Raw genomic sequence first — 25,375 nt, 5'->3', positions numbered from 1 at the left:
TGCATTTACGAAAGTAAATAAACAGAAACAGAGCCTATCAATTCGCTAGCAACTAGTGACATCACTGAAGCACAATGGGAGCAGACATTTTGTGTTCTGAAGCCTGTAAGTTCATTATAAACCAGTGACTTCACTTAGGCACCTTATGACTAAAATGGCTGCCTCCACAGTGTCCTCTGGACAGGTTCTATTTAAATAAAAATAATTAAAATAAATTCTACTTTCATATTGTAATTATTTTACCATGAATACAAGTAAACATGGTATAAAGTCAAGCACATATTTTTTTATTTTTTTATTTATCTGTGCTATGGCCTCTGTGGACACAATATTTTAGGAGTCAAATTCAAAGGGGACTGTGCATGTAGAACTGTATCTATTAATACTACACGCTTCAACTTAGAATACACACAGCCTTAGTGATAGCTAAGAAGTGGTTGGTTTTGAATCCCCAGGTAGAAGAGTTTGCAGTTTGTGTTGTGAGACAGGAGCGAGATGTAACTTTATTCCCCTGTTGAAGGTGACACGGAGAGAGGAGCCTTTGTGACACTTCCATCAGTCCCTGTTCGTCTCTACTTTCTGAAAACAGGGTCCCATTGTCTTGACAAACATCCATTGTTGGATAGTTAATAATACATTAGCACCAGCCAACATACAACTCGTCTTTTATATTCTGGCTTTGCCTGTCTATTTATAAAGATAATTCCTATGTAAATCCTGGCCCTAAAGGGTTACTTGCCTTGGGTCTGATATTAAGGCTCCCTGGTAGGTCCCCTGACAAACTGATGCCCACTCCCGGTGGTAGCGTGTTGTTGTCTAGGCAGGAGTGAGACTAGTGCCACAGATATCACCGGATTCTTATCAGATTGATGTTGGTTATCTAGACATTTTCTAATGTACAAAAAAAAGCTGAAATGGCAAAGCATAACATGACAGTTGTGTTTGCTGTGATATCACTGGCGAACTCGCCAGTCTCTACAGGACATTTCTGTTTTCTAATAATTTGCAACACTGTTACTTGTACATCTGTAAAAAGATGTATTGTGTAACAAATATTTATTGCCTGATTTCATCAAATGAACTCAATAGACTTCAATTTAAATAGTAGGGTTACTTGCTCTTTTACACAATGTTTTTCCCATGGTAACATGAGCATGGTAAGAGGCTAAGATGAATACTAGCATATTTAGCCAAAGTTAACCAGTCTCCTTCCGATTCACATATTTACCCCCAGAGAACAAATGGAATTAGAAGAAATCTTTGGTGTCTTTGGGTGGTTCTTCTATTCCATATATGCATTCTTGGTTACCGAAACATACAAAGACCTGGTACAGCAGAGGTGGCGATGTACCCTATTGCACTTAACACTTTATTGTAATGTGGGCTTTACTGAGTAAACTCCACTATGTTGTAACTACAGAGGACCTGAATTTAAAGTAGTACATCATACATTAATTTGGACTTCTATAGAAGTTTTGGGAGAAAAAGTACTTGAATTGGATAAACAAATAATTTCAAGAACTTTTTCAGTAATCTTCTGTTCCCAATTCCTTTTTTAATAGATTTGTACAACGGAGGCATGCCTACCTGGTTAATAAAAATATTACACTACATTTCCATAAAAAACATATTTCTATACAGAGATTGTCCAAAAATGTTGATAAGATTTGTTAAAAATGTTTAGAATCCCTAACTATTCCAATACATAAAGCCCCCCATTCATCTTCTTATCTAACCTGCCCTATAGAAACTTTTCAAATAAAGTTGTCAGCTTTATAGGCCAGTGTTTGGTAAAATACAGATTATAATAAAATATTATTATTATAATTATTAATAATATTTTACGAACATTTTCAGATTCTTCCCCGTGTTGAATTTAAAAAAGAAAACAAACAACAACACTGTATTTTAGAGAGATGCCCTTATTGGTTGTGATTATATGCCATGCCGGAGGTAGGTGACCCTAAAGGGGCCCTGCTATACCCACATCAACTTACATTCCTGTTTTAAAAAAAACAAACCCAAAAAACAATTAGGATTGTATGGAGATGACTGTGTTTTAAAACAGAAAGGAGTAGAAGCAGTTATATTTGAGGTGAGGACTGCACGGTGGCTCAGTGGTTAGCACCTCTGCCTTACAGCGCTGGGGTCATGAGTTCAGTTCCCGACCATGGCCTTATCTGTGTGGAGTTTGTATGTTCTCCCCATGTTTCCGTCGGTTTCCTCCGGGTGCTCCGGTTTCCTCCCACACTCCAAAAACATACTAGTAGGTTAATTGGCTGCTATCAAAATTGACCCTAGTCTGTGTGTGTGTGTTGGGGAATTTAGACTGTAAGCTCCAATGGGGCAGGGACTGATGTGAGTGAGTTCTCTGTACAGAGCTGCGGAATCAGTGGCGCTATATAAATAACTAATGATGATGATGATAATTGGAGGGACTGGGAGATAGTGGCGGGGATTACAAGTGTTGCTTTTGGGGGCAGAGACCATCTTTTAACTACAACACTCTCTTTTCCTATTTGCATATTAGAACCACAGCTGTTAGACAGAAAATAACTGCAGAAAAAGAGACAAATTAAAAAATAAGAGAAATATCTTAATACATTTCCAGAACAAATAACAAGCATTATTTATAGGCAGGTTTTGTTGTAAAAATATATATTTATCTATTTCTATAGAAAGAAGAAATGATAATGGTAACAGTCTGAATAACTGTATTATTTTATTTGCCAGCGGCGCCACCAAATTGAAATAAAACGAAGGCTGGAAATGTTTGCCAGAAAAGAACGGGTGCACAGAACTAAGGTAAAGCTCCATTCTATACTCTACACTACACGTGTGTCAGATGAGGCTTAGGGCCAAGTTCAGAGGGCGTTATTTAGCGAGGGCCACATTAGTTTCATGACAGATGGCACATACTCCATTGGGAATTGCAATTGCTACTTTAAAGGTTCAGAAAATCATTACAAATTTCTGTAAATATATATATATATATATATATATTTGTTTACATATTCTGGTGACTGCATTTGTAATTTTGATTCATACATGTTTCTACAGTTTTATGGGAGCTTCTGACAGCCCATGTTTTGGGCTGTACCAGTCTGACACTTGCTTTAGGCGCTGGGGCACTGTACTGTTACTGAGGGTCTTTTACTAGCACTGCTCATCTGACACTAGCCTCAGGCAAAAGAGGGTGCTGTACTCTTACTGAGGGTCTTTTACTAACACTGCTCGTCTGACACTAGCCTCAGGCAAACTAGGGTGCTGCACACTTACTGAGGGTCTTTTACTAACACTGCTCGTCTGACACTAGCCTCAGGCAAACTAGGGTGCTGTACTCTTACTGAGGATCATTTACTAGCACTGGTCGTCTGACACTAACCTCGGGCAAACTAGGGTGCTGTACTCTTACTGAGGATCATTTACTAACACTGCTCCTCTGGCACCAACCTCAGGCAAACTAGGGTGCTGTACTCTTACTGAGGATCATTTACTAACACTGCTCGTTTGACACTAACCTCAGGCAAAATAGGATGCTGTACTCTTACTGAGGGTCATTTACTAGCATTGCCCGTCTGACAGTAACTTCAGGCAAACTAGGGTGCTGTACTCTTACTGAGGATCATTTGCTAACTCTGCTCGTCTGGCACTAACCACAGGCAAACTAGGGTGCTGTACTCTTACTGAGGGTCTTTTACTAACACTGCTCGCCTGACACTAACCTCAGGCAAACTAGGGTGCTGTACTCTTACTGAGGATCGTTTACTAACACTGCTCATCCGACACTAGCCTCAGGCAAACTAGGGTGCTGTACTCTTACTGAGGATCATTTACTAGTACTGCTCATCTGACACTAACCCCAGGCAAACTAGGGTGCTGTACCCTTACTGAGGATCGTTTACTAAAATTGCTGGTAGGCAAACTAGAATACTGAACATTTAGCGAGGGTTATTTATTAACATTGCTCATCTGACAATAGGCAAACGAGGGTGCTGTACACTTAAAATGAGTTTATATTACAGGTTGATCATCCCAACAGGGCTGAAGAAGAAACTTTTCCACCATTTTCTCCTCGTCCCCCCACAGGACCTAAAAGTGGGAACAACCGGCGTCTGGGAAACCAGGAACATTCTGATTCATCCGAATCTGTGAGTGCTGAAATAATGAGTCGCTTTTGTGTTTGTGACCAAAGTAACTTGGAAAAAGTCTGGTAAAAATGTATCAGTGACGCTTCATATAGTTACAAGTGGAGAGATAGATAGATAGATAGATAGCGCTAGGGAATATGTTGGCGCTATATAAATAAATGATGATTATGGTAGATAGATAGATAGATAGATAGATAGATAGCGCTACGGAATATGTTGGCGCTATATAAATAAATGATGATTATGGTAGATAGATAGATAGCGCTACGGAATATGTTGGCGCTATATAAATAAATGATGATTATGGTAGATAGATAGATAGATAGCGCTACGGAATATGTTGGCGCTATATAAATAAATGATGATTATGGTAGATAGATAGATAGCGCTACGGAATATGTTGGCGCTATATAAATCAATGATGATGATGGTAGATAGATATATAGATAGATAGATAGCGCTACGGAATATGTTGGCGCTATATAAATAAATGATGATTATGGTAGATAGATAGATAGATAGCGCTACGGAATATGTTGGCGCTATATAAATCAATGATGATGATGGTAGATAGATAGATAGCGCTACGGAATATGTTGGCGCTATATAAATAGATGATGATGATAGATAGATAGATAGATATGAGAGAGTTAGATAGATAGCGCTACGGAATATGTTGGCGCTATATAAATAAATGATGATGATAGATAGATAGATAGATATGAGAGAGATAGATAGATAGCGCTACGGAATATGTTGGCGCTATATAAATAAATGATGATAGATAGATAGATAGATAGATTGGGTTGGTCAAATATTCATGAGAACACAGCCTATCAATGGAATTCATTTAATTTAATTGAATTAATCATATCAACCTATTAGTTAAATGGGAACATGTGTCACCCACAGAGGCACATTGTTTTTGTAGGTAGGAGATAGATGCATTAGGTTGTGATTGTGATAGTTTGAAGATTATGTAGGATTTCTCTGACATCGAACTGATAGAAAGGGAAAAGTTTATGTATGAAAAAAACACTAGTTTTAATCATACTTACCAACTCTCCCGGAATGTCCGGGAGACTCCCGCATTTCAGGTGGGTCTCCCGGACTCCCGGGAGAGTGTGGCAATCTCCCGCATCTGCCCGAATTAGGGCCAAAATGCTGCGATTCCCGGAGAATGGCATCATTTTGGCCCTGCCCCCGCTGCAAAATGATGCGGGGCCAAAATGACGTGATTTCGGAGCCCCGCCCCCCGCACACCCACCTGCCCCTGAAAGGCAAGTTGGTAAGACTGAAAAAAGTATGGTTTTAATATATGTCTTCCAGGTTTGAGATTTATTTTTTTTAGAGTTTGTGATTTCGATTTTTGTGTTATCCCCATGCACTGACGAGTCCAGAGAGGGGCGATCGAGGCAATTGCTTCCCTAGCAGCAATCTTCTTACCTTAAAATTACTGCTGAGAGGTGTTATATTTGGGAGGGAAGGAAAGGGCCAACCAATCAACGTGAAGGAGGGGGTGTGGCTATGCAAATTCCTCCCATGCCCCCCTCTAGGTCTCCCCCTGTCTCCATGTGACTTTTTACATAAGTGCAGCTTCCACGTTGTTGTTTTTTAAAATAAGTTTGTGGTTCTTTCTGAAGAATTTAATCAGCTAGCCGTGTGCACACGTTAAGTTCTGTATAAACAGCCACAATCTGCTGGTGACTAATGTCTTTCACTTTGCTATGTTAACATGCTACATAGATAACAGCAATTCAATAAATATTTACAGTCAGACAATAAAAAGAATGTAATGTTTTGTCAATATCTTACTGTTTGGCAAAACGTTTTTCTTTTCACCTCAGATAAATGGTTAGTAATTCTGTCTTCCTTGTCAATGTGCACTAAATAGAGCTGAACTAACATAAGTTCAGTTAAACAATATATTAGGTTTACAGTGATACCAGGATACATATTCTTTATCCCAATGAATTGAAACAGGAGTACACAATGTCTGTGACAAGGTTCTTTCATATTCTCCGATCGATGTAAACAGTGTTAGACAATGTTATAACAGTTTTCTGCTTGAACCAGTGTCATGACTCGTGACGTTTAACAATAGTTTTAATAAACAACTTGAATATTGAACGTGTTACAATCTTTGTGTTGTTGGATACCGCATACCAGTAATAAAGTCTACCTGTCAATCAATTTTTTTTTTAAAATAAATATTTTTAATAGTATATGCTGAATTAAATGTACAATTATTAATACACATACCGTTATTAGTGCAGTGGTAGTCAGTTTAATGATACTGACTACCCTGATAGCGAATACAATGACCTGGTAATTCCGAAGACTACTCCCCCGACATGAAAAAAAACTGACTTACCATGACACAGATGAAGTGATGTGACGACCCAATGTGTTACCGACTAAGAAAATGGCTTCACGTCAAAACGCGACTACTTTTAAAGCGCTGATCGACGGACCCGGCTGCCATTCATCCAATGTAAGTATTATTTTAGGGGTTAGGAGTTAGGGTTAAGGGTTAGGAGTTAGGGTTAAGGGTTAGGAGTTAGGGTTAGGAGTTAGGATTAAGGGTTAGGAGTTAGGGTTAAGGGTTAGGAGTTAGGGTTAGGAGTTAGGATTAAGGGTTAGGAGTTAGGGTTAAGGGTTAGGAGTTAGGGTTAGGAGTTAGGATTAAGGGTTAGGAGTTAGGGTTAAGGGTTAGGAATTAGGGTTAGGAGTTAGGATTAAGGGTTAGGAGTTAGGGTTAAGGGTTAGGGTTAAGGGTTAGGAGAGTTAGGGTTAGGAGTTAAGGTTAGGGTTAAGGGTTAGGAGTTAGGGTTAGGAGTTAGGGTTAAGGGTTAGGCGTTAGGGTTAAGGGTTAGGAGTTAAGGTTAGGGTTAGGAGTAAGGGTTAGGGATAGAAGTTAGGGTTTGGACTTAGGAGTTAGGGTTAGGAGTTAGGGTTAGGAGTTAGGGTTAAGGGTTAGGAGTTAGGGTTAAGGGTTAGGAGTTAGGGTTAGGAGTTAGGATTAAGGGTTAGGAGTTAGGGTTAAGGGTTAGGAATTAGGGTTAGGAGTTAGGATTAAGGGTTAGGAGTTAGGGTTAAGGGTTAGGGTTAAGGGTTAGGAGAGTTAGGGTTAGGAGTTAGGGTTAAGGGTTAGGAGTTAGGGTTAGGAGTTAGGGTTAAGGGTTAGGAGTTAGGGTTAAGGGTTAGGAGTTAAGGTTAGGGTTAGGAGTAAGGGTTAGGGATAGAAGTTAGGGTTTGGACTTAGGAGTTAGGGTTAGGAGTTAAGGTTAGGGTTAGGAGTTAGGGTTAGGGTTAGAAGTTAGGGTTAGGGTTAACCTTACCTTTACAAGTCAGGTCCCTCCATCGGCATTTTAAGAGGAGTCACGTTTTGATGTGCCGTCATCTTCCTCAGTCGGCAACACATCGGGTCATCTCATCACTTCATCTGTGTCATGGTAAGTCGTTTTTTTTCATGTCGAGGTAGTAATGTTCGGAATTGCCATGTCGTTGTAGTCGCTGTCGGGGTAGTGAGTATCGTTAAATGGTACTACACCCTATTGGAGAGACCATCTATGATCCCTCCCTTTATTGTACTTCCTGTTAAACTGGTTTATGTAACAAATGGAAAGGCAGAATGTTGCTTATTTGACTAACATGTACTTTATTTGCAGATTATTGTTAAACATAATATGCATTTAAATTGTTAGGGGCATATTCAATTGTCACGGATTTCCGCGGCGTTAAAACTACTACCGTTATTACGGTAGTAGTTAGCTGGATTTCAGCTCGCGGCTCAGGGAGCTGCGAGCTGAAATCCAGCGAGAAAATTACGGTAATAAAGTTTTTTCCCCGCACACTATTACCGTAATAACTAAATTTTCTGCGTTTCTGTCGACAATTGAATATGCCCCTTATAATATATTCTGACAATTTATAATACTATTGACAGATTAGAAAAGTTTATGGTAAAAGAGTTAACATTTGTAATATAGGTCTAAAAAAAGTTTTTGGTTTTTCAGACACTCATTTCCTCATGTGCATATATTGCCCCCTAGTGTTTGCAACTGGAAATAACAAAAAATTCCATTTGTACATTTTCTAATGTTTCATTAACCCTCATTTATAATTTTTTGATGTGTCAGTGTAGAACATTGCATCATGTATTATGTGTCGTTGTAATTTTGTAATAAAAATGTACACAGCTGTAGTAAAATGTTCGTGCTAATTTAGAAAATATTATTTTGATTTTTAAATACTAAAGGCTTCTTCACCTCGACCAAAGACTGCACCAGGAAATATGCAGCGACCAGCGCGGCTACAGCCGCTGCCAGTAAACCCTTCATCTGGAAATGTACCGAAAATATCCACAGGTACGCGGCAGAATCACTTTGCTGATGAGGACGAACATCGATTCGCCATTGTGGTGAGATTAATATATTACATAATTTTTATTATTATATAATCTTCATTTATTTTCAAACATAGACAAAATGTAATTTAATTATTTTATTAATTATTAGCATTATTATTATTATTATATTCTATTATTATAAATGTTGCAAACACAAACAGAACATTTTTGTACCAGAACCAAAATTGTCACTAAACAATGTTTGAACATTTTTTATGATTACAAATTAATTTTTATGGAAAATTATTTAGCATTATATATAGTTGGTGGAAGTTGATGCACAGTAACCCAAGACAACCAACAATTAATCTTCATTGAATATCTTGTCGGCAAACACTTATTTTTCATTTATGTTTGAATTGTGAAACTTTTTAATATTTAAAGATTATTAAAGCAGCTATCGCATGAAAAAATGAGATGGGTTTTTATTATAACACAAATCACTGTGGCAGGATCTAAGAAAAATCTTAGTATTTACTATTTTCCTTGGTTTGTTTCTTCAGGCTGCTATTAATGGTTTAAAATTCTGTACGGTGTCATGCGACTACCATGGCAACCACAGTCACATGGCACACGATGTAGGGAGCAGAGAGGCTTTGAAATGCCTCTCTGACCTCTGCCTGCACTTCACGTCCACTCATGTTTGAATTAGGTTAATGAAAAAGGGTGAGTTCCCTTCCCCACTACAAACATGAGGTTTGTAAATCCTGTATTTACCTGAGTAGCAGCTCAAGATTTGCATATCAAATGCTGTGAGCTACTTCCTGTAGAAGGTTAACTCTACCCAGAGGAAAGGCTTGATCTCGTGTAACAAGAGGAAGAGAAACCCTCTTGCTTCCCTGCTTCCACCCTGATAGGAAATGCAGACACAGCTTCTAGCTGAACATGCTGGAAACTGTAAATTGAATGCAATGGAGGTTTGTGTATATCTGAAGTGACCTGGAAGGCAATTTATAGTAGAGGCTGGCTATGGATTATAATGGAGTTTGAATGGATTGAATGGAAGGTGGTTGAATTTGGATATATATAGTTTTGTGATCAGTTATCTTTGGTTTGCAGATGTTTATAATGTGTATCTGCTTGTTAGGTTTTGTAAGACAATGTGATGTTGTAGTTTTGATGAATATTGAAGATTATTATGGGACTGTGTGGACTGATGTTTCATGGATAGGAATTGTATACATTTGAGGTAGCACTGTGATGAAGCAGAGTCGCTAGATGTAGTGGTAAGATGGCTGACAATGTCTTAGCTGTGCAGTTGTGGTACGGTGCTGTATATTCGATTTGGGAGATGCAATGAAAATGGATTGTGGTGTTTGAGTATAAAAAGTATTGTACCCTTTGTCTTTGGTCTGAGCTGTGAGTCTTAGAGTTCATGTGATGTTTGGAATGGATTGTGGAATTAGTTTTTAATGTGAATTTTGAAATAATGTGATTTATTGCTGGAGAAATTGAAGTTGTTAATATGGCAGCAAAGTGATATACAATGTGTTTAGAGCAGGCTGAGTTTCAGACAATAGAGAAAATGAAGGTTGATCTAATCTAATGCTTGCAAAATGGCTGCCATTGTAAACTAATATGATCATCATGATTAGGCAAAATGGCCCCTGTGTGAGGTTAATAATGTGATGCTAGAAGTTTCCATGTGAATGGAATGTGGATAGTGAGTAATGGCCAAATAAATTATAGAAGTTTATATGTTAGATAAATACAAGTTTATAGTGTGAGATATGGTTAAATGGACGGAAGAGTGAAATGTGGTCTGAATGCTTAAAATGGAGTCTAACCTAAGGGTCTATCTCTCTCTTCCCCCAACAGCCCCCCCTCACACAATACAGTCACACACTGTTAACAATAGGTGAAGCTGGCCCACACACACCCTTACACCACACAGCTGATCAATACACACACACACAGTGATTTGTATATTTATAAAACAGGCAATGAATGTAATGTATTGTACGAACATCTATGCTATACCACTCATGTTAATAGAGCAAACAAAACCTGTTGAGTTTATATAATATACTCTGGTATACACTTTTATAGTATATATGAGTTTTACAATTAGAATGTTAATTAGGAATACAAAACATTTTAAATAAAGCTACCTCTTGTGAGCAGTTTTTCTTGAAGATATAAGTACAAGTTATTTTATAAATATTTAGGAAGAATAAGAACTATATTGCTTAGGTTAAATGAGAACTACCTTTGCGAGGAGTTGGTTGACATTAATAGTCATAAATAAGTTTATTAAATGGTCTCTATACATTTGCCAGACTATTAGGACCCATACATATGCCACCAAAATAGATACCTTTGTCCTCTCCCCCCTGTCTGTCTTTGTGCTCAATGTGCCAGGTTAACAATAACCTCCTTCTATGGCTGGGAACGTATATTCTCATTGATACATTCAATTCTTTTCTTTTTTTTTTTTTTGGCTTAGAGTTATGTTGTTATGATGTTATAAATCTCTTTATCACCCGCCATCCAAAACGAATACTGCTGAAAGTACATTTATATAACCTGTATTTGTTGTTAAACCTCAATAAAAACTTATTTTTTTAAAAAGAAAAATAGATACCTTTTTACACTTACAAATCCATAACTAATGTTTATCTGTGTTTCCAGACCGAAAAAGATATAATAAGAATAATGAGCACAAAGGATCATTCTGTGGGAATATCACCTTATCGTCTTCCCATCATTAACAACTTTGTCATGCCTGTTCCGCCACCACCCCAGAAACACCCTAAGCAGACAATGACAACTTCGTCCAGAGGAAGGCGCTTCCGTCCCACCACGGCTCCTAATGGGCTTGAGATCCCCGCTAAGGTATATTTCCTCATACATAGTGAATCAGTGTTTATAGCCTGTTGATACATATTTACATATAGTATCTGTAACAATTTTAAGGTGCTAAGGTCAACGCCCCAGTTTGTTATAAATCTCCTTCTCCGGCAATATTTTTCCATGGATTTGAAGCATATATCAGGAGCTGAGTGTGATGATCTGATGGCAGACAGTGACCTACCCATTTATATAATCCTTTAAATGAGGACAGGGCCTTTTGCCAATGCTGTCTGTGATCGGGCCCTGCAATACGGCTGCACCAGGGCTCTGGTCCTGGCGGCTAGTGCAAAAAGTAGGTCCCGGTTCGAGTGGCTAGTATAGAAAGGAGAAACGCGTTGAATGGGAAACTACCTGATTGAAGCAAACTCTCTACAGCCGGACTTGGAAAGAGATTTCTTTTATACACTTCAGCGGAGGATCCCAGGACTTAAAGTGCTGACATCCCCAACATCTTCTGGTAGGAGTAAAGTTACTTTAACCAATAAGGATTTTTATATGCAATATGAGTAATGTGTTAACGTGGGTGTGGTTTTAACTTTTTAATAAAAGGCTTTGTAAAAAGGATAGTATGCCAGATTTGGCTATTTCTTATCTTTTACATTATATCGAGTCCAGTCCAGACCACTCATACTTGCGTGTCCCACAGCGCCTCTCTGTTCTTCTTCTTAGGCTCCCTAATGCAGATTGGAGAGCTGTCATTGGTGATAAACTGTATCGAGGACAAACTGTGTACAGTCACCAATACTAGAGCCAAATGACAATGACTGTACAGAGCTATTGTATCTGAGACTGAGAAATGTATCAGGGGTACCCAGCAGCTGAGGAAACCATTTGAAGACAGGGACTGTCCATAGAAATCAGGGAAATCCTAACCTATGGGACTAGCTTTAGTTAAACTTGTGAAGGTGTTTCTATTTTAAAATAGGGTAGTTTATTGGAGCATTGTACCTTTATAAATAATGTTCTCAGGTTACACTCATATGACACTGGTGATAACTAGAATGCACATACTACATACATCATTAGAGATTAGAATGGTTTAGAACAGGTTTAAGGAACCCATGGCTTTCCAATTGACAAGGCATGCTGTAACTTGTAGTTCCACACAAACAGCTGGAGAGCAACAAATCTCCTACCTCAAGTGTACGATGGGCTCATTCAAAGATCATCTCCAGAGCACCCTGATTCCTTGTTAATATCTCAGACTGGTAAACAGTTGCAGCATTGTTTCCATAAATCATGTACCCTGTATGACAAGAGCTGAATGAGATTATTAAAGTTCCCTAAAGCCAGTGATCTGAGACAGTGGTAAACCTGGTTTGTGACACAGATATTTTATGGTGATATTCACTACTGTTTTGATTTACTGGTAGGACATATTGATTTATTTCCTTTACTTTAGGATACTGGAAAGTTTCATAAAACATCCATGCACAGTAACGTCAAGATCACCATGGCTTACCTAGGGAAAAATGTGCATTTATCACATGATGATGATGACTACAGAGATGAAATAAAAATCTTCCAGCAGCATTGTGGTGGGGAAAACCTTTGTATTTTTAAAGGAAGACTCCTGGAAGAAGGTGAGGAACCACGTAGACATGATACATTTCTCTTTAAAGACCAAGTCATGCCAATATGTGACATCAATATATGTCTGTATAACACTGAGCAAAATATATATATGCAAAATAACTATAGTGTTTTTAGTTAACTAATTAAGTTCACCAAGCTCTATTTCACTCCTATGTAGCAGATTGCGATATTAGGAGGAAAGGGGTTCCCTAACATAACAGACACAGTGTGACTGATAAATTGACACACTTGGCAGAAATGTAAAAAGTAGAAAAAAGTAGTATAATTGTACTAAATATAAATGACAAGGTGTGATGAGGAAGAGATAAAAACAAAACCAATAACTGATTAAAATCACTTTGATTATCAGCTCTTGTGCCCAGATTATTTGAGTTTGTGTTAGAATTCAAGTAAGCATAATGTATTTAATATTCTCTCTGATACAATCTTGTTTGCTTATTTGTGAAGGTCAAGAAACATATTTAAGAATTCCTGCCTGGTAACAGTCTCTAGTTATCTATTTAATATCTATAGAAAGACTGCTGGTCCGGAAGATTGGAATTCTGTATAGTATTTCATACTGCTGTGTCACAATAATATAATAATATTTTTATTTGAACTAAGTCTAACAATTAGGGTAAGGTGTAAATTTTCAGCAAGCGATTCTGCAATAAACAAAGATAAAAATGAGTAAAATGTTAACTTTTTATATCCATGTACATAGGGAATTTAATCCGTCGACTTGGTAATTGTGTATATGATTTAATTGTTTGGTTGATTTTAGTGAATTTCATTTGCTGTCACTAATTTGATAGTTATACTAATGTGCTTAATGAATATGTGTAATATTGTATTGCAACAAGTACAATAGGAAATGTTTTGTATAATGCTAAGAGTGTGTTCTATAGATTGTATGTATCTCTTATTACAGGAACATATTATTATTATTAATATTTATTTATAAGGCGCCACAAGGCGTCCGCAGCGCCGTACAGAGACAAACAAAATTACAATACAATGGGAGACAGCACAGTACAGTAAACAGTAAGCACAGTAACTCAGTAAGCTCAATGCACAGCTAGGGGGGCGGGGAAGGGGGAGGGAGGATCCGCAAACGACGGGGCCCAAGAAGGAGGGCGCGGAAGACAGGGAGACCCCCAGGGGGGAGGAGGGAGCGAGAGTGGACGTGGGGAGGAGGACCCTCGAGAAAGGAGGGCTAAGCAGCTGGAGAGCAGAGTTAGAAGTGGTGGAAACAGGAGGAGAGATGGCCCTGCTCAGAGGAGCGTACAAACTAAGGGGAGGGGTGGACAGACAGAGAGACGCAGGGGAGAGAGGGAGAGTAGGGGGATGGAGGCAGAAGATAAGGTAGGAAGTTAAGTGGGAGACAGAAAGGCTTTAAGAAAAAGGTGGGTTTTTAGGGCCCGTTTGAAACTGGACAGATTAGGGGAAGTTCTGATGGAGGGAGGGAGCTTGTTCCAGTGGAGGGGGGCAGCGCGGGCGAAGTCTTGGATACGCGCGTGCGAGGAAGTTATAAGGGGGGGAAGAGAGGCGACGGTCAGAGGCAGAACGGAGAGGGCGGGATGAAGCATGAACATATACTGACAATGTTCCTGTTCTGTTTCAGAGTGTTTTAATTTAGTCTCCAGACGGCACCGTGGGTATCCATTCAGCCTCACCTTTTACATCAATGGGATCCAGGTGGAGCGCTTGAGTTCTTGCTGTGAATACAAACATCGCAAAGGAGCGAGACTCGGGGGCAAAAATGGATATTTTGGACTCATCAACATCGAGGGAGCTTCTCCTTGTTACAGGTACAGTATGATAAATACAATTCTCGGTATCGAAGGGTTACTTACTAACAAACTACAAATGTGCACCAAAAAAAACCTCAGCAATTTGCATTGATCAATGTAGCGCAAGTTATATAATGAAGGCAAATGTTGGATCGGTCAATACCGACTTCTGCACCTTTGCATTTGGTTATTATGTTACTCTCAGTATTACTCTACTTGCTTTGTATTGTAAGAAATAGAAATATAGTTTCATTTTTTTTTAAAATAAAAATGGAATGTTAACCCACAAGAGATTAGATTTGGCACCATGAAAGTGTTGGAAGCAACAACCTTTTGAGAAAGTGGGTGTCTTGCTGCTATGCCAAAATGCAGAAAAGCAGGAAACAGGTAACTGTGGATGAAACACCCATAAGTAGAAGACATGGGGCCTGATTCATTAACGATATTCACTTAAGAAACTTCTTATTTAGGTCTGCTGGACAAAACCATGTTACAATGCAAGGGGTGCAAATTAGTATTCTGTTTTGCACATAAGTTAAATACTGACTGTTTTTTCAAGTAACACACAAATACTTGATACCTTATTTGTACAGTGAAATTTAAAGTTGATATGTGTGTGCTACATAAAGAAACAGTCAGTATTTAACTTATGTGCAAAACAGAATACTAATTTGCACCCCTTGCATTGTAACATGGTTTTGTCCAGGAGACTTAAATAAGAAGTTTCTTAAGTTAAGATCCTTAATGAATCAGGCCCCAGAAGACCAAAACCTCATCTGCACTTGGGGAATACAGCGTCAGAGAGCCAGAGTTTCCTCTGCACAAGGTACACAATTGTGGATCTACACTAGCTATGGCTTGACCCACACTCTGACTTCATTAAGGTGCAGTGCTAGAATTTTTTTTAACGTATGTTAACGTTGCTTTGGAGAAGTACAAAAGACCTGATATCCTCCACAATTTATTAATGTGGCCCTAATTGTTGTACTGTTCAAAAAGCTTGAATATACAAAAAGGGTATAGGCCAACAATTGGAACAAATTAGGCCATCTCCCCCGATTCACCCACCCCTGGCTAGAACTTGTCCTTTTTTGTGATGGTTCAGAAAACCTGTGCTGTTGTCAGGGATGGAGAATTTGCAGGCTGACACTGCTACTGTTTTTTGCTGTCGTTGAACTCTGAAGAACAATTAACCCTTTGCGTGACATACAAGAGTTTTTCGAACAGGACACAGCAGGAAATATGTACAGAAGGTGTGCGGCTCATCTTATCAAATGGAAATGTGAATCAATAAAAAAAATTGTGGATAGTAATGTCCTTCACCCTTCGTTGTGCCCAAATGTGTAAATTTGGAGTAATAATCGCAAGCAGAAAAATTTACATCAGTTATTTAAGTCCTTTAAGTCTATGGGTTTAGCGCCTTGTTCCAGTTGACTATATTTATTGTATTTACTATCTATGCTACTTTATTTTATTGTGTATCTCTGTTGCTAACTATTTATTATACCTTTCAGAATTCTAATAGCAGTAACATGTTTATGTTGTGATGTGTACTGCAGATAAATGAACAATTAGCACTAAATTGTTTGCTTTATAAACACATATTTTTGGAGGAGGACATACTTCTTCTGCAACAGCTCCAGCATGTGCCCTCCAAGTACAACTTAATCATTACGTCTTTCCTGTTAGGTGCATCATTGCAATGGGCCTGGATAAAAAACCATCTCCTCCACCAAAGAATAAGACAAAAGATAAAGACGACAAGGATGATGAGGTTTCTGAAACAATATACTATGATGAAGTTGATGGTAAATTAGCACAGACCATCTCAGTCCACGAGGATGATGATGAGAAAATAGAAGATAAATCAAACATGGACTATGAAGAGTATGGAGAGGAAGAAGATGAAGGAAAGAATGACTGCAAGACGGACGAGTATGAAGCAGACGATGAAGCTAAGGAAGGTACATTTTATATATATATATATATATATATGGAACAGTGCATCTTGGGCAACATGTTGATAGGGGTTTCGGCAATGACGTTCTTGACTCTCGGCCCCCCAACCCAATAGAAGGCCTCAACTGAGCATGAGTGGTCCAGCTTTTGTGGGCAGAGCAGTGGCTTAGGGGGGCTCGGAGCAAGGGTACCATATTGGCCACATACATTTAGGAAGGCACTCCCATTTGATGATCTTGGGCCTGATTCATTAAGGATCTTAAATGAAGAGGTATCTTATTTCAGTCTCCTGGACAAAACCATGTTACAATGCAAGGGGTGCAAATTACTTTTCTGTTTTGCACTTAAGTTACATACTGACTGTTTTTTCATGTAGCACACAAATACTTGATATCCTATTTGTACACTGAAATTTAAAGTTGATATTTGTGTGCTACATGAAAAAACAGTCAGTATGTAACTTAAGTGCAAAACAGAATACTAATTTGCACCCCTTGCATTGTAACATGGTTTTGTCCAGGAGACTGAAATAAGATACCTCTTCATTTAAGATCCTTAATGAATCAGGCCCCTGTTTCTCGGGCCTGGATGCAGAAATTCCAAATGTAAGGGAATACAACAAAAGAGCAAGCGGGAGGCACTCACTGGTGGTTAAAGTTTGTTATTCTTTAACAAATAATTGGACTCCAATTAGCCCTTTATCAAGATAGTTTATAACCAAATAGTGCTGTTAAAATTAAAATTCTATTTTTCTTTTTTTAGAATATGGCGTTAATTTACCTCCATTTTTTTAGAATGCCAATGACCAAGTCAATTGGGTAAAAGTACCCTGTATGGTGGGCAAAGCATTGTGATACCCTGCAGATAGAGATATTTGATTTTCTTATTGCATTAAAATAAACATAATGAAAATGTAAAGTTAATATTAAGAAAAAGAAAATGCCTTGACTGGACTTATTGTTTTGCAGTGGAGCCTCATAATGTCCTGCAGGTGGCAGTATCACCATAGCTTTTTATACAGTCATTTATTTGTTTTTTCAATTAAATAAAACGTCTGCCTCTCTCCTATTCAAAATCCTAACATTTAATTCCACTATTTAATTCCACCTACCTGTGTTAATCCCAGTCATTAGACCACATTACATAATTACATTACTCTATAATGCATAACTGTTGTTTAATGCAGTTTATAGTCATGTAGCCTGGATCTAGACTACCAGAACAATTTTTGTTACAGGCTGGCATATTGTTAGGATTCTGTTGCACTGTACAGATGTATATCTGGCATGGAGCTGATTTGTGACTCCTAGGTCATTTTATGGGGAAAAGAATAGCAAAGGGAGTAACCTAAATCGGATTCTTTAAAGTTACTAGGGGATCTTCCTATGGGCCCCTAAATATTTAAGATAACCTAATTAAGTATGTTAATTGCTGTGCTAGGCAGAGTTTGCCACTCAGTCACATCCCTTCGCTGTTGTCCGACCAGCGTACAGAGCTGAAAGCACTGACTTGTAGTAGAAGGTGGCCATAAGTTGAGATAGATCGCTGCCCAGTAAATTAATTCCATAATGGACACGCTCGTTGCCAGCTTTTTGCATTAGGCTTCCATTAATATATAGATAATTAAATAACAAGTCCATATTGTAGACTATCGCGGTTTACAGTATATAATATCCTTGCTACATATTTATAACCGTTTACCCAGGTACTAGAATTCATACCACACCAAGCCGCTTTCTCTTTGAACTGAAATGAACTTCCAGTAATCTAAAGTATATGAGTTTTCTGAGTGCAGTTTGCGTGTCTTTCCACAGACTATGATGAAGATTTTGAAGTGGAGGAATACAAACCTGATGAGAAACATAATGAAGAAGGACAGGTTGATGATCAAGTGAATGAAAAGTCAAAGTCACCGTTGGATGATGAAAAAGATGATTTAAACCAGGAAGAGCGTCGTAACGCACCATCAAAAGCAGCACCAGAGGCTTCTGACAGCGAGAGAGATGAAACAGATGGGCGTTGTGACAGTGACTATGAAGAGGATAAACAAGGTTTGTTTTCTTTTTTTTCTTCTTTTCTTCTTGTCATTACCAAAGTGTTTTCAGGATTCTTTTTTGTTACACTGAGCATTGTGTTTTCCCAGAGATACCTATTGTATTGTGCTTAGAGTTTGCTAAAGAAAAATAATTGCATATATTCTACGTTGTACTTTTTTTCCCAGCAGTTAGGTCTTGCGGGTGGTAATGAACCAGATACTTCAATTAAACCTATCTACAATGTGTATTGTAACAAAGTATCACGGAGCAGCAAATATATCACAAATAACACAGTTTTCACTGATAAACATTTAAATGTTGGACATATATTATGATGGCATTCAAATGAATACATTGGCATTTAGTGCCTGCTTCTATCAATTTTTCAGTCTTTGATTACTGCAAACAGCAGTTTTCTCTGTCACTGACCATGGTATAGAAAATTGTGCAGTGGACCCGCGACTGTGTTGCTGGGAAGTGACGTATCTGTGTGAATTTAGGCCCTAGTGGAAGGACGGAGGTGGGGCCCACTTCACCAGCCACTACAAATAGGGGATCTTCACCTAGCAAAATAATTCAAAAGTGCTATGCAGTAATGATCTTTTGCAGCGCTGTGTGATATTTCATATTGTGGAAGCCGCTATCTGCTTAATGGTCACGCGTTTTCAATGTGAAAAATGCTTCCACGCTTCTGATTTTTACTAACATCATTCCTTATGACCTCTGTCTGCAGTGATTTCAGGGATCAGGGACCTTATGATACACCATTGTCACCAAGTATATATTGCTGGAAACTTGCCATTATTTAACCAAAATACCACCAGGTATGGCCTTGATTTAGTCATTGCTTGGTGATGGTTTCCTAAAAATTTAAACCGTTTCAGGATAATATCCACCTGTTTTATTGGAACTTATGGAAGGGCCATTATTATGTACAAGCTGAGCAAACTACATGGCATTACACGTTTTAGTAGGACCATTATATTGTTTTAAAGTGTACAGCACCGTTCTGCCTGATTGCTTAGCACTTTCAGTTACATTAGCATTATCATTCTTCCATTACCTAGTTACAAAGAAAAAAAGCTCCAAGGAAAAATAAAAGAGAAAAAGAAACTAACTGTCCCATACACTGAAGCTTCTAACGGGGCATCGGATAAATTAACCCCAGCCTCTTACTTGTATGGCAAATTTTCTCAAACACATGACAGAATTAACCAACAACTAACCTGTAACACCACATTATAAAATATCAATATAAGCATATAGCCTATAAAATGTGTTCAAATCCAACACTACCAAACAGAAAAAATACTTTTGGGTGCAACTAGGGGACCTGAAGTAAACTTTACAGGCTTTGTTTGGGTTGTCAAAGCTCCTTTCCCAGAAGTTGCACATTCATGTAAGTGAAAGTTCAATCACAGAAGAGGAGCTTTAATAACAGGGAACATCTTCTGCACAGACTGTTAGAACCATCATGGAATATAACAAATTGCAGTATCCATCATGCATCAGTAATTAAAACTATATTTTCAGGTCACCTAAGCTCAGTCAAAAATACATTTTTAGTTTCAAGTGGAATAAGCAGTTAACTATCCAAAATCACATTCATATAATTACATGGTATAGGTTACATGTTGTAGGAGCAATATAGGTTCCCATTACCGTTCCCTAAACTAGCCAGTAAAATCATAATTTATTTAATATGAGCTTAGATCAAAAGCTTTATAATATACATTTATTTTTATCTATTTATTTTTACATTTGCATTTTTGTATAAAATTCATTGCAATCCCCAAGGTTCGGTATTGATACATCATAATGATAAAGGGTTCACAGGCAGTTTTCTTTCATTACTTCCTTACATAAATTCTCTTTCCTTTGATCTTGGTAGCTTACTTTGATATTGTATTTTCCATATTGAATAGGCAAACATAGCGTAGCTGAAAAGGAAATGAACTCAGCTGCAAGAAAAATACAGATTCTTTATAGAGAACATAGAGTTCGGAAGCTGGACAGTCAGAGGAGAAAAACAGGTTTGATATCAGAAAATCAATAGCTGGAATATACCTTTAATTGTGTGCGCTAATTGACCTGACGTTTGGGGGCCAATCTCATCATTTTCTTAAATTTCAAATCCAAGCTGACTAAATCTGCATGTTCCACAATCAGCATTTCTCTGTGATTAAATCTGCTTTTTTTAATTATCCACTTAATTGAATGCCTAATCACGGCTGAAAATTGCATACAAAAAATAATTTTGTGAATTAACACTATTATGATGGGCACACTGTACAATGTGAGCTGTCTGAGTTTTGTAACAAAAAATAGTGCTTTTTCATTATATTTTTATTTCTTAAAATAAACTATGATCATCTAATATAACGTAGCATACTAAAACCTCCTCCAATGGAAGCCGCTACTATTTTCTGAGCATTTTATGCCTCTGTGATGTCACAGCATCCTAGTAAATTGATAGGTTGCTATCTCATGACAAAAAAATATTTTCACTGGAGGTTATTAGCTAAGCCCAAATCTGTCACTCGGCGGTGTCTGTCAGGGCACAGACGTTTACGGAGTTAGATGCCTGTGTTTGTGGAGGAGCAGAACTTTGCATAGGGAGACAGTAAGAGTTGGGTGAAGTGCAATTGTTCCTACTGAAGCATGGAGTAGACACTCTGATGCAACTCATTTGCAGAGCAGTGCAGAAACTAGATTTAATTTTGCAGAGCGATGGTACTGTAGTAAGATAAAGGGATGGAGAGGGTACTTTTTTAGGGGTGTTTTATTTGCACTCCTCAGTTTTTAAGCAGCTTAGAGATGTTGTTATTTGGATCTCATTTTATACTTTTACTCAGTGATGGATTTAAATTAATATGTGCAATTAAAGTTACACACACAAGCTTGCCAGGTAAAGAGATCACCAATGTAAGCAATCAGATTAAACTGAGCAGCCTTTTAAGTGAAAAGTAGAAACATTTATCTTATTGAAAAGGAATGGTATGAAAATGGCACGAGGTTGAGCCGTGATGTTTTAAGTACAGTACAGTGCACCCCTCAAAATGTTCCGTCTCTTCACACACCTAGGTGCACTTCTAGATTGTAGAGTCATTTCCCGAGCACACAGGATAGACAAGCACCTTGAAGCGTGCTGGGTAAACCATTTTGGCGTACTGGTGCGTAACAAATGTGCTTTGCAGTGTTCATCAGGTGTGCCTACTAAGTTACCTCCTTTGTGCAGTCCAGCAGTTTTCAGTCTTTTCATTTAACTGGGACCCAAGTTTTCAGCATGCCATTGCCAAAAAAGAGAGTTACCAATATAATAAGTGGACTGAAAACCAAGATGCCACACCAATCCCCATTGAGACGGGTCCATAAGGTCCATCGCACCCCATCAATCCAAAGTAAAAAAAAAAAATAGACATAAAAAAGTTGAAAGTGACACGTAAAAAATAAATAGTTCCATGTGTATATGGCCCCAGCCTTTGGCTGAAATATAAAAATGTTCCTGCCTATCCAGAAGACCAGGACATACCAAATGTCTGTAGGGCAGTGCCACACTCATCACCGTGGGGTCACCACTCCCAGGTGATTATCAGACTTTGTCAGGTCGCCAAGACAGACACATAGCACCTCGACTTTCTCCACTGTGGGTCCTCTGGTCAGAGGACCAAGTCGACTGACCATGGATAGATCGCCATCTCTCCTTGGACAGTATAAAACTTGATTTTAATTAAAAAAAAGCTGAAAATCGATGTATTCCATATCTCACAATCAGGGGAACCACAAATAGATTCTGGAGCACTAACCCAGACCTGAGAGTTGGGTGATAGGTACACTTTAACTTTATCTGCTCCTAGAAATAATTACATAATTTAATTACACAGAGACAGAGTTAAGTGTCTGAGATAAAAAATGCTGTGAAAAAAAAATCAAACCGAGCCTAATTTGTATTTTAAGCAGAAGAAGCTTAATTAATGTAGCTGTACTTTTAGATCCTGAAAGCTATAATTCTGTGTTATCTGCACAACAGTCATTAGAAAATCAAGATTTGGGTGATCAAAACTTAGAGTTGTCATAGGAGTCTAAGAACTCCCATCATTTAAAAATGAAAAACTAGGACTCGTGTGGGACCTGCAGTATTCTCAGGTCATAAAATCCACTCACAAATTTATATTTTTAGCTACATTTTTGGATATCTTTTTTAACGTGACTGAATGTCCTAACTTTATGGTTTCTGACATCATTTAGTGAGGCCTTGTATCACATAGTACAGCCTGGAGTCCTGCTGTAAAGGTTAGTGTACATTGTCAGGCTTCTTTAAATATTGGACCCATTAATGAAAACGGGTGCAAAGGAAATAAAGGACGAGTTGCTCATAACAACATCAGAGGTTTTGTCTTTTCTAAACTGCACTAAAATAATGATGACATTTGGTGCTCTAGATAACGCTATCTCTTGGCCCACTCTTCATAAATGCCAACCACTGTGGACCTTCAAAGTTACAGATAGGGCAGAATGTATTTATTTTTGCTCATACAACTCCCCAATTAGTACCAATGAAATATATGTATGATGTATGATGACAATTTGATGACAATTTGCAACATTTAGGCTTTACTCTGTTTGTTTGGGATAGATTTAGAAGAAAAGATGCATGAACTCATTAAACTACTTATTACCACATTATTTATGTTAACTAAAGTAGTAATTGTCAGGAAATGGATGGCCCAGGAAGCTCCCACATTGAATGAATGGATATCCCTTGTGAATGAAACTATGAAAGATTTCTGTATACTAGACGTAATCTAATCACCAAATACAAAATAATTTGGTATTAATGGAGAACTTCCCCTTACGTAGTTAAGGAACTGCGAGAAATAGACTTCCGGGTACCCAGCCACTTACTAACTACTTAATGATTTCATATAATCAATAATCACTCATAAGTATTTATATAAAAATGCTGCACTTTTATTATTAACAATTTTCTGAATTGTTTAAATCAATAATTTAATATATAGTCATTCTCATGACACTGCGAAAGTCCCTACACGGGCTAATTAGAATGTTTACTTAAGATGTATAACTTTGCAAAATTAAAATAAAAAATGTTTGAATTGAAAAAAATAATAGCAATATAGGCTGGGTAAACTAATAAAATATTAAGGGCTTAATATAAACTATTAGATATCACTCACTGAGTGATATACAAGTTAGAAAGATGTAGATGGCTACCTGTCACATTTTCCGGCAAGTGATGACATTGTCATTAATTGAAGATAGCGTGAAAGCTGTATAATTTTGTTATCTTGCTGGGAGCTTTATATATATACATGTTGTAGTGTTTAATTGAAAACTGACTTTTATGCAGATACATTGCTCCTCATCCTCTTGATGTGGCATCACCCACTTCATATCACTGTGATATTAACTCCTGATTGTATCACCATCCTTTCTATACTTCCATCAGTATAGTAAATAAGCACTGTTCACCACTATATTTATCCTTATATTTAGTACAAAGCTTCTCTGTCCTCACTAAAACTGCTCATCTTCCATTCCCCCACATGAACAGCTGAACTCCGCATAATCAATAACTGACTTGGCTCATGTCGTCTCCTTCCTCCTCTTCTCCCCCAAAGCATGTTGGGAGTTGTAGTTCTTCAGTGGCCTATGACGCCTGCACAGTCATAGTGCTGCCACCAAATTACATGTAATATTTAGACAACATTGATGCATGTTTTTTTCATCAGTGTTATCAATTACTATTTCAGCATGGTTAACTTAGAGTATAGAGTATTTATACTACAGTTTATCATTAATATTATCACTTTCATGAACAGGTGAACGGTCATAAGAGCCACCACTAAGTTATGTTTTTGAAATATCCCTTTTGTCCTATATTGATGCAGACTCACATTCCGTGAGGCCATAGTCAATTTGCCATTCAGATAAAATGTAGATGTGATAAATGATAGAATATTTTAACATGTATCAAGGATACATATTTCAGGACAACGAAAAACAGAACCTCTTTCCCAGTTACTTATATGGCTACAATAAAATATACTAGTTATTATTTAATATTTCGATGGAGCTTTTATATTTTCTATCAGTACTACTATAGGGCAGAAGCAACTTTTTTCGATCTTTGAAACGCTCATATGACACTTTTAATCACCCTCTCTGGAATTCATAGTGTTACATATTTAACAGTCATCACTGTTATGATAAAGAAATCTATGACACCCGTGAAGAATCCTAGGCGTAGTGTTAGCGGAGGTGGCTTTCTGATGTCACTAAAACAACACACTTAGATGTGCAGCATTTGGTATAGACAAGTAAAACGTGTCAGTCATTGCAAGAAGCAGCTGACACAGGGTAGGAAGCAGTGACTGGCTTAATATGATGCATCTGCCACCTCTCTGAAAAGGCCGCTTGAGGCGAGGGATTTACCTTTCTCGTGCCTGGCACTGACCTGGTGACAATTGTGTGACTTGATGTTTGTTGCCTTTTGTCTATAACAGTGCAGTAACACAATGATGTCCAATAATCACATTAAAATTGTTTTATGGAACTATTTGAAATATTAGGAAT

At 37.9% G+C, this 25,375-nt stretch overlaps 1 protein-coding gene across 2 annotated transcripts in view; it reads left to right on the top strand.

Moving 5' to 3' along the window:
- Positions 1–25,375, top strand: part of ERICH3 (glutamate rich 3) — a 73,534-nt gene that overhangs the window by 17,667 nt on the left and 30,492 nt on the right. For both annotated transcript variants that reach the window (XM_075181912.1, XM_075181911.1), the window contains exons 4-11: positions 2,734–2,805; positions 4,026–4,151; positions 8,413–8,574; positions 11,194–11,397; positions 12,818–12,998; positions 14,615–14,801; positions 16,473–16,747; positions 18,557–18,793. In XM_075181912.1, the coding sequence (XP_075038013.1) occupies positions 2,734–2,805; positions 4,026–4,151; positions 8,413–8,574; positions 11,194–11,397; positions 12,818–12,998; positions 14,615–14,801; positions 16,473–16,747; positions 18,557–18,793 (1,444 nt within the window). The remainder of the gene's footprint in view (positions 1–2,733; positions 2,806–4,025; positions 4,152–8,412; positions 8,575–11,193; positions 11,398–12,817; positions 12,999–14,614; positions 14,802–16,472; positions 16,748–18,556; positions 18,794–25,375) is intronic.

Source organism: Mixophyes fleayi, chromosome 8 (assembly GCF_038048845.1).
Source record: "Mixophyes fleayi isolate aMixFle1 chromosome 8, aMixFle1.hap1, whole genome shotgun sequence".
Lineage (NCBI taxonomy): Eukaryota > Metazoa > Chordata > Amphibia > Anura > Limnodynastidae > Mixophyes > Mixophyes fleayi.
This window is presented reverse-complemented; position numbering and strand designations above follow the sequence as displayed.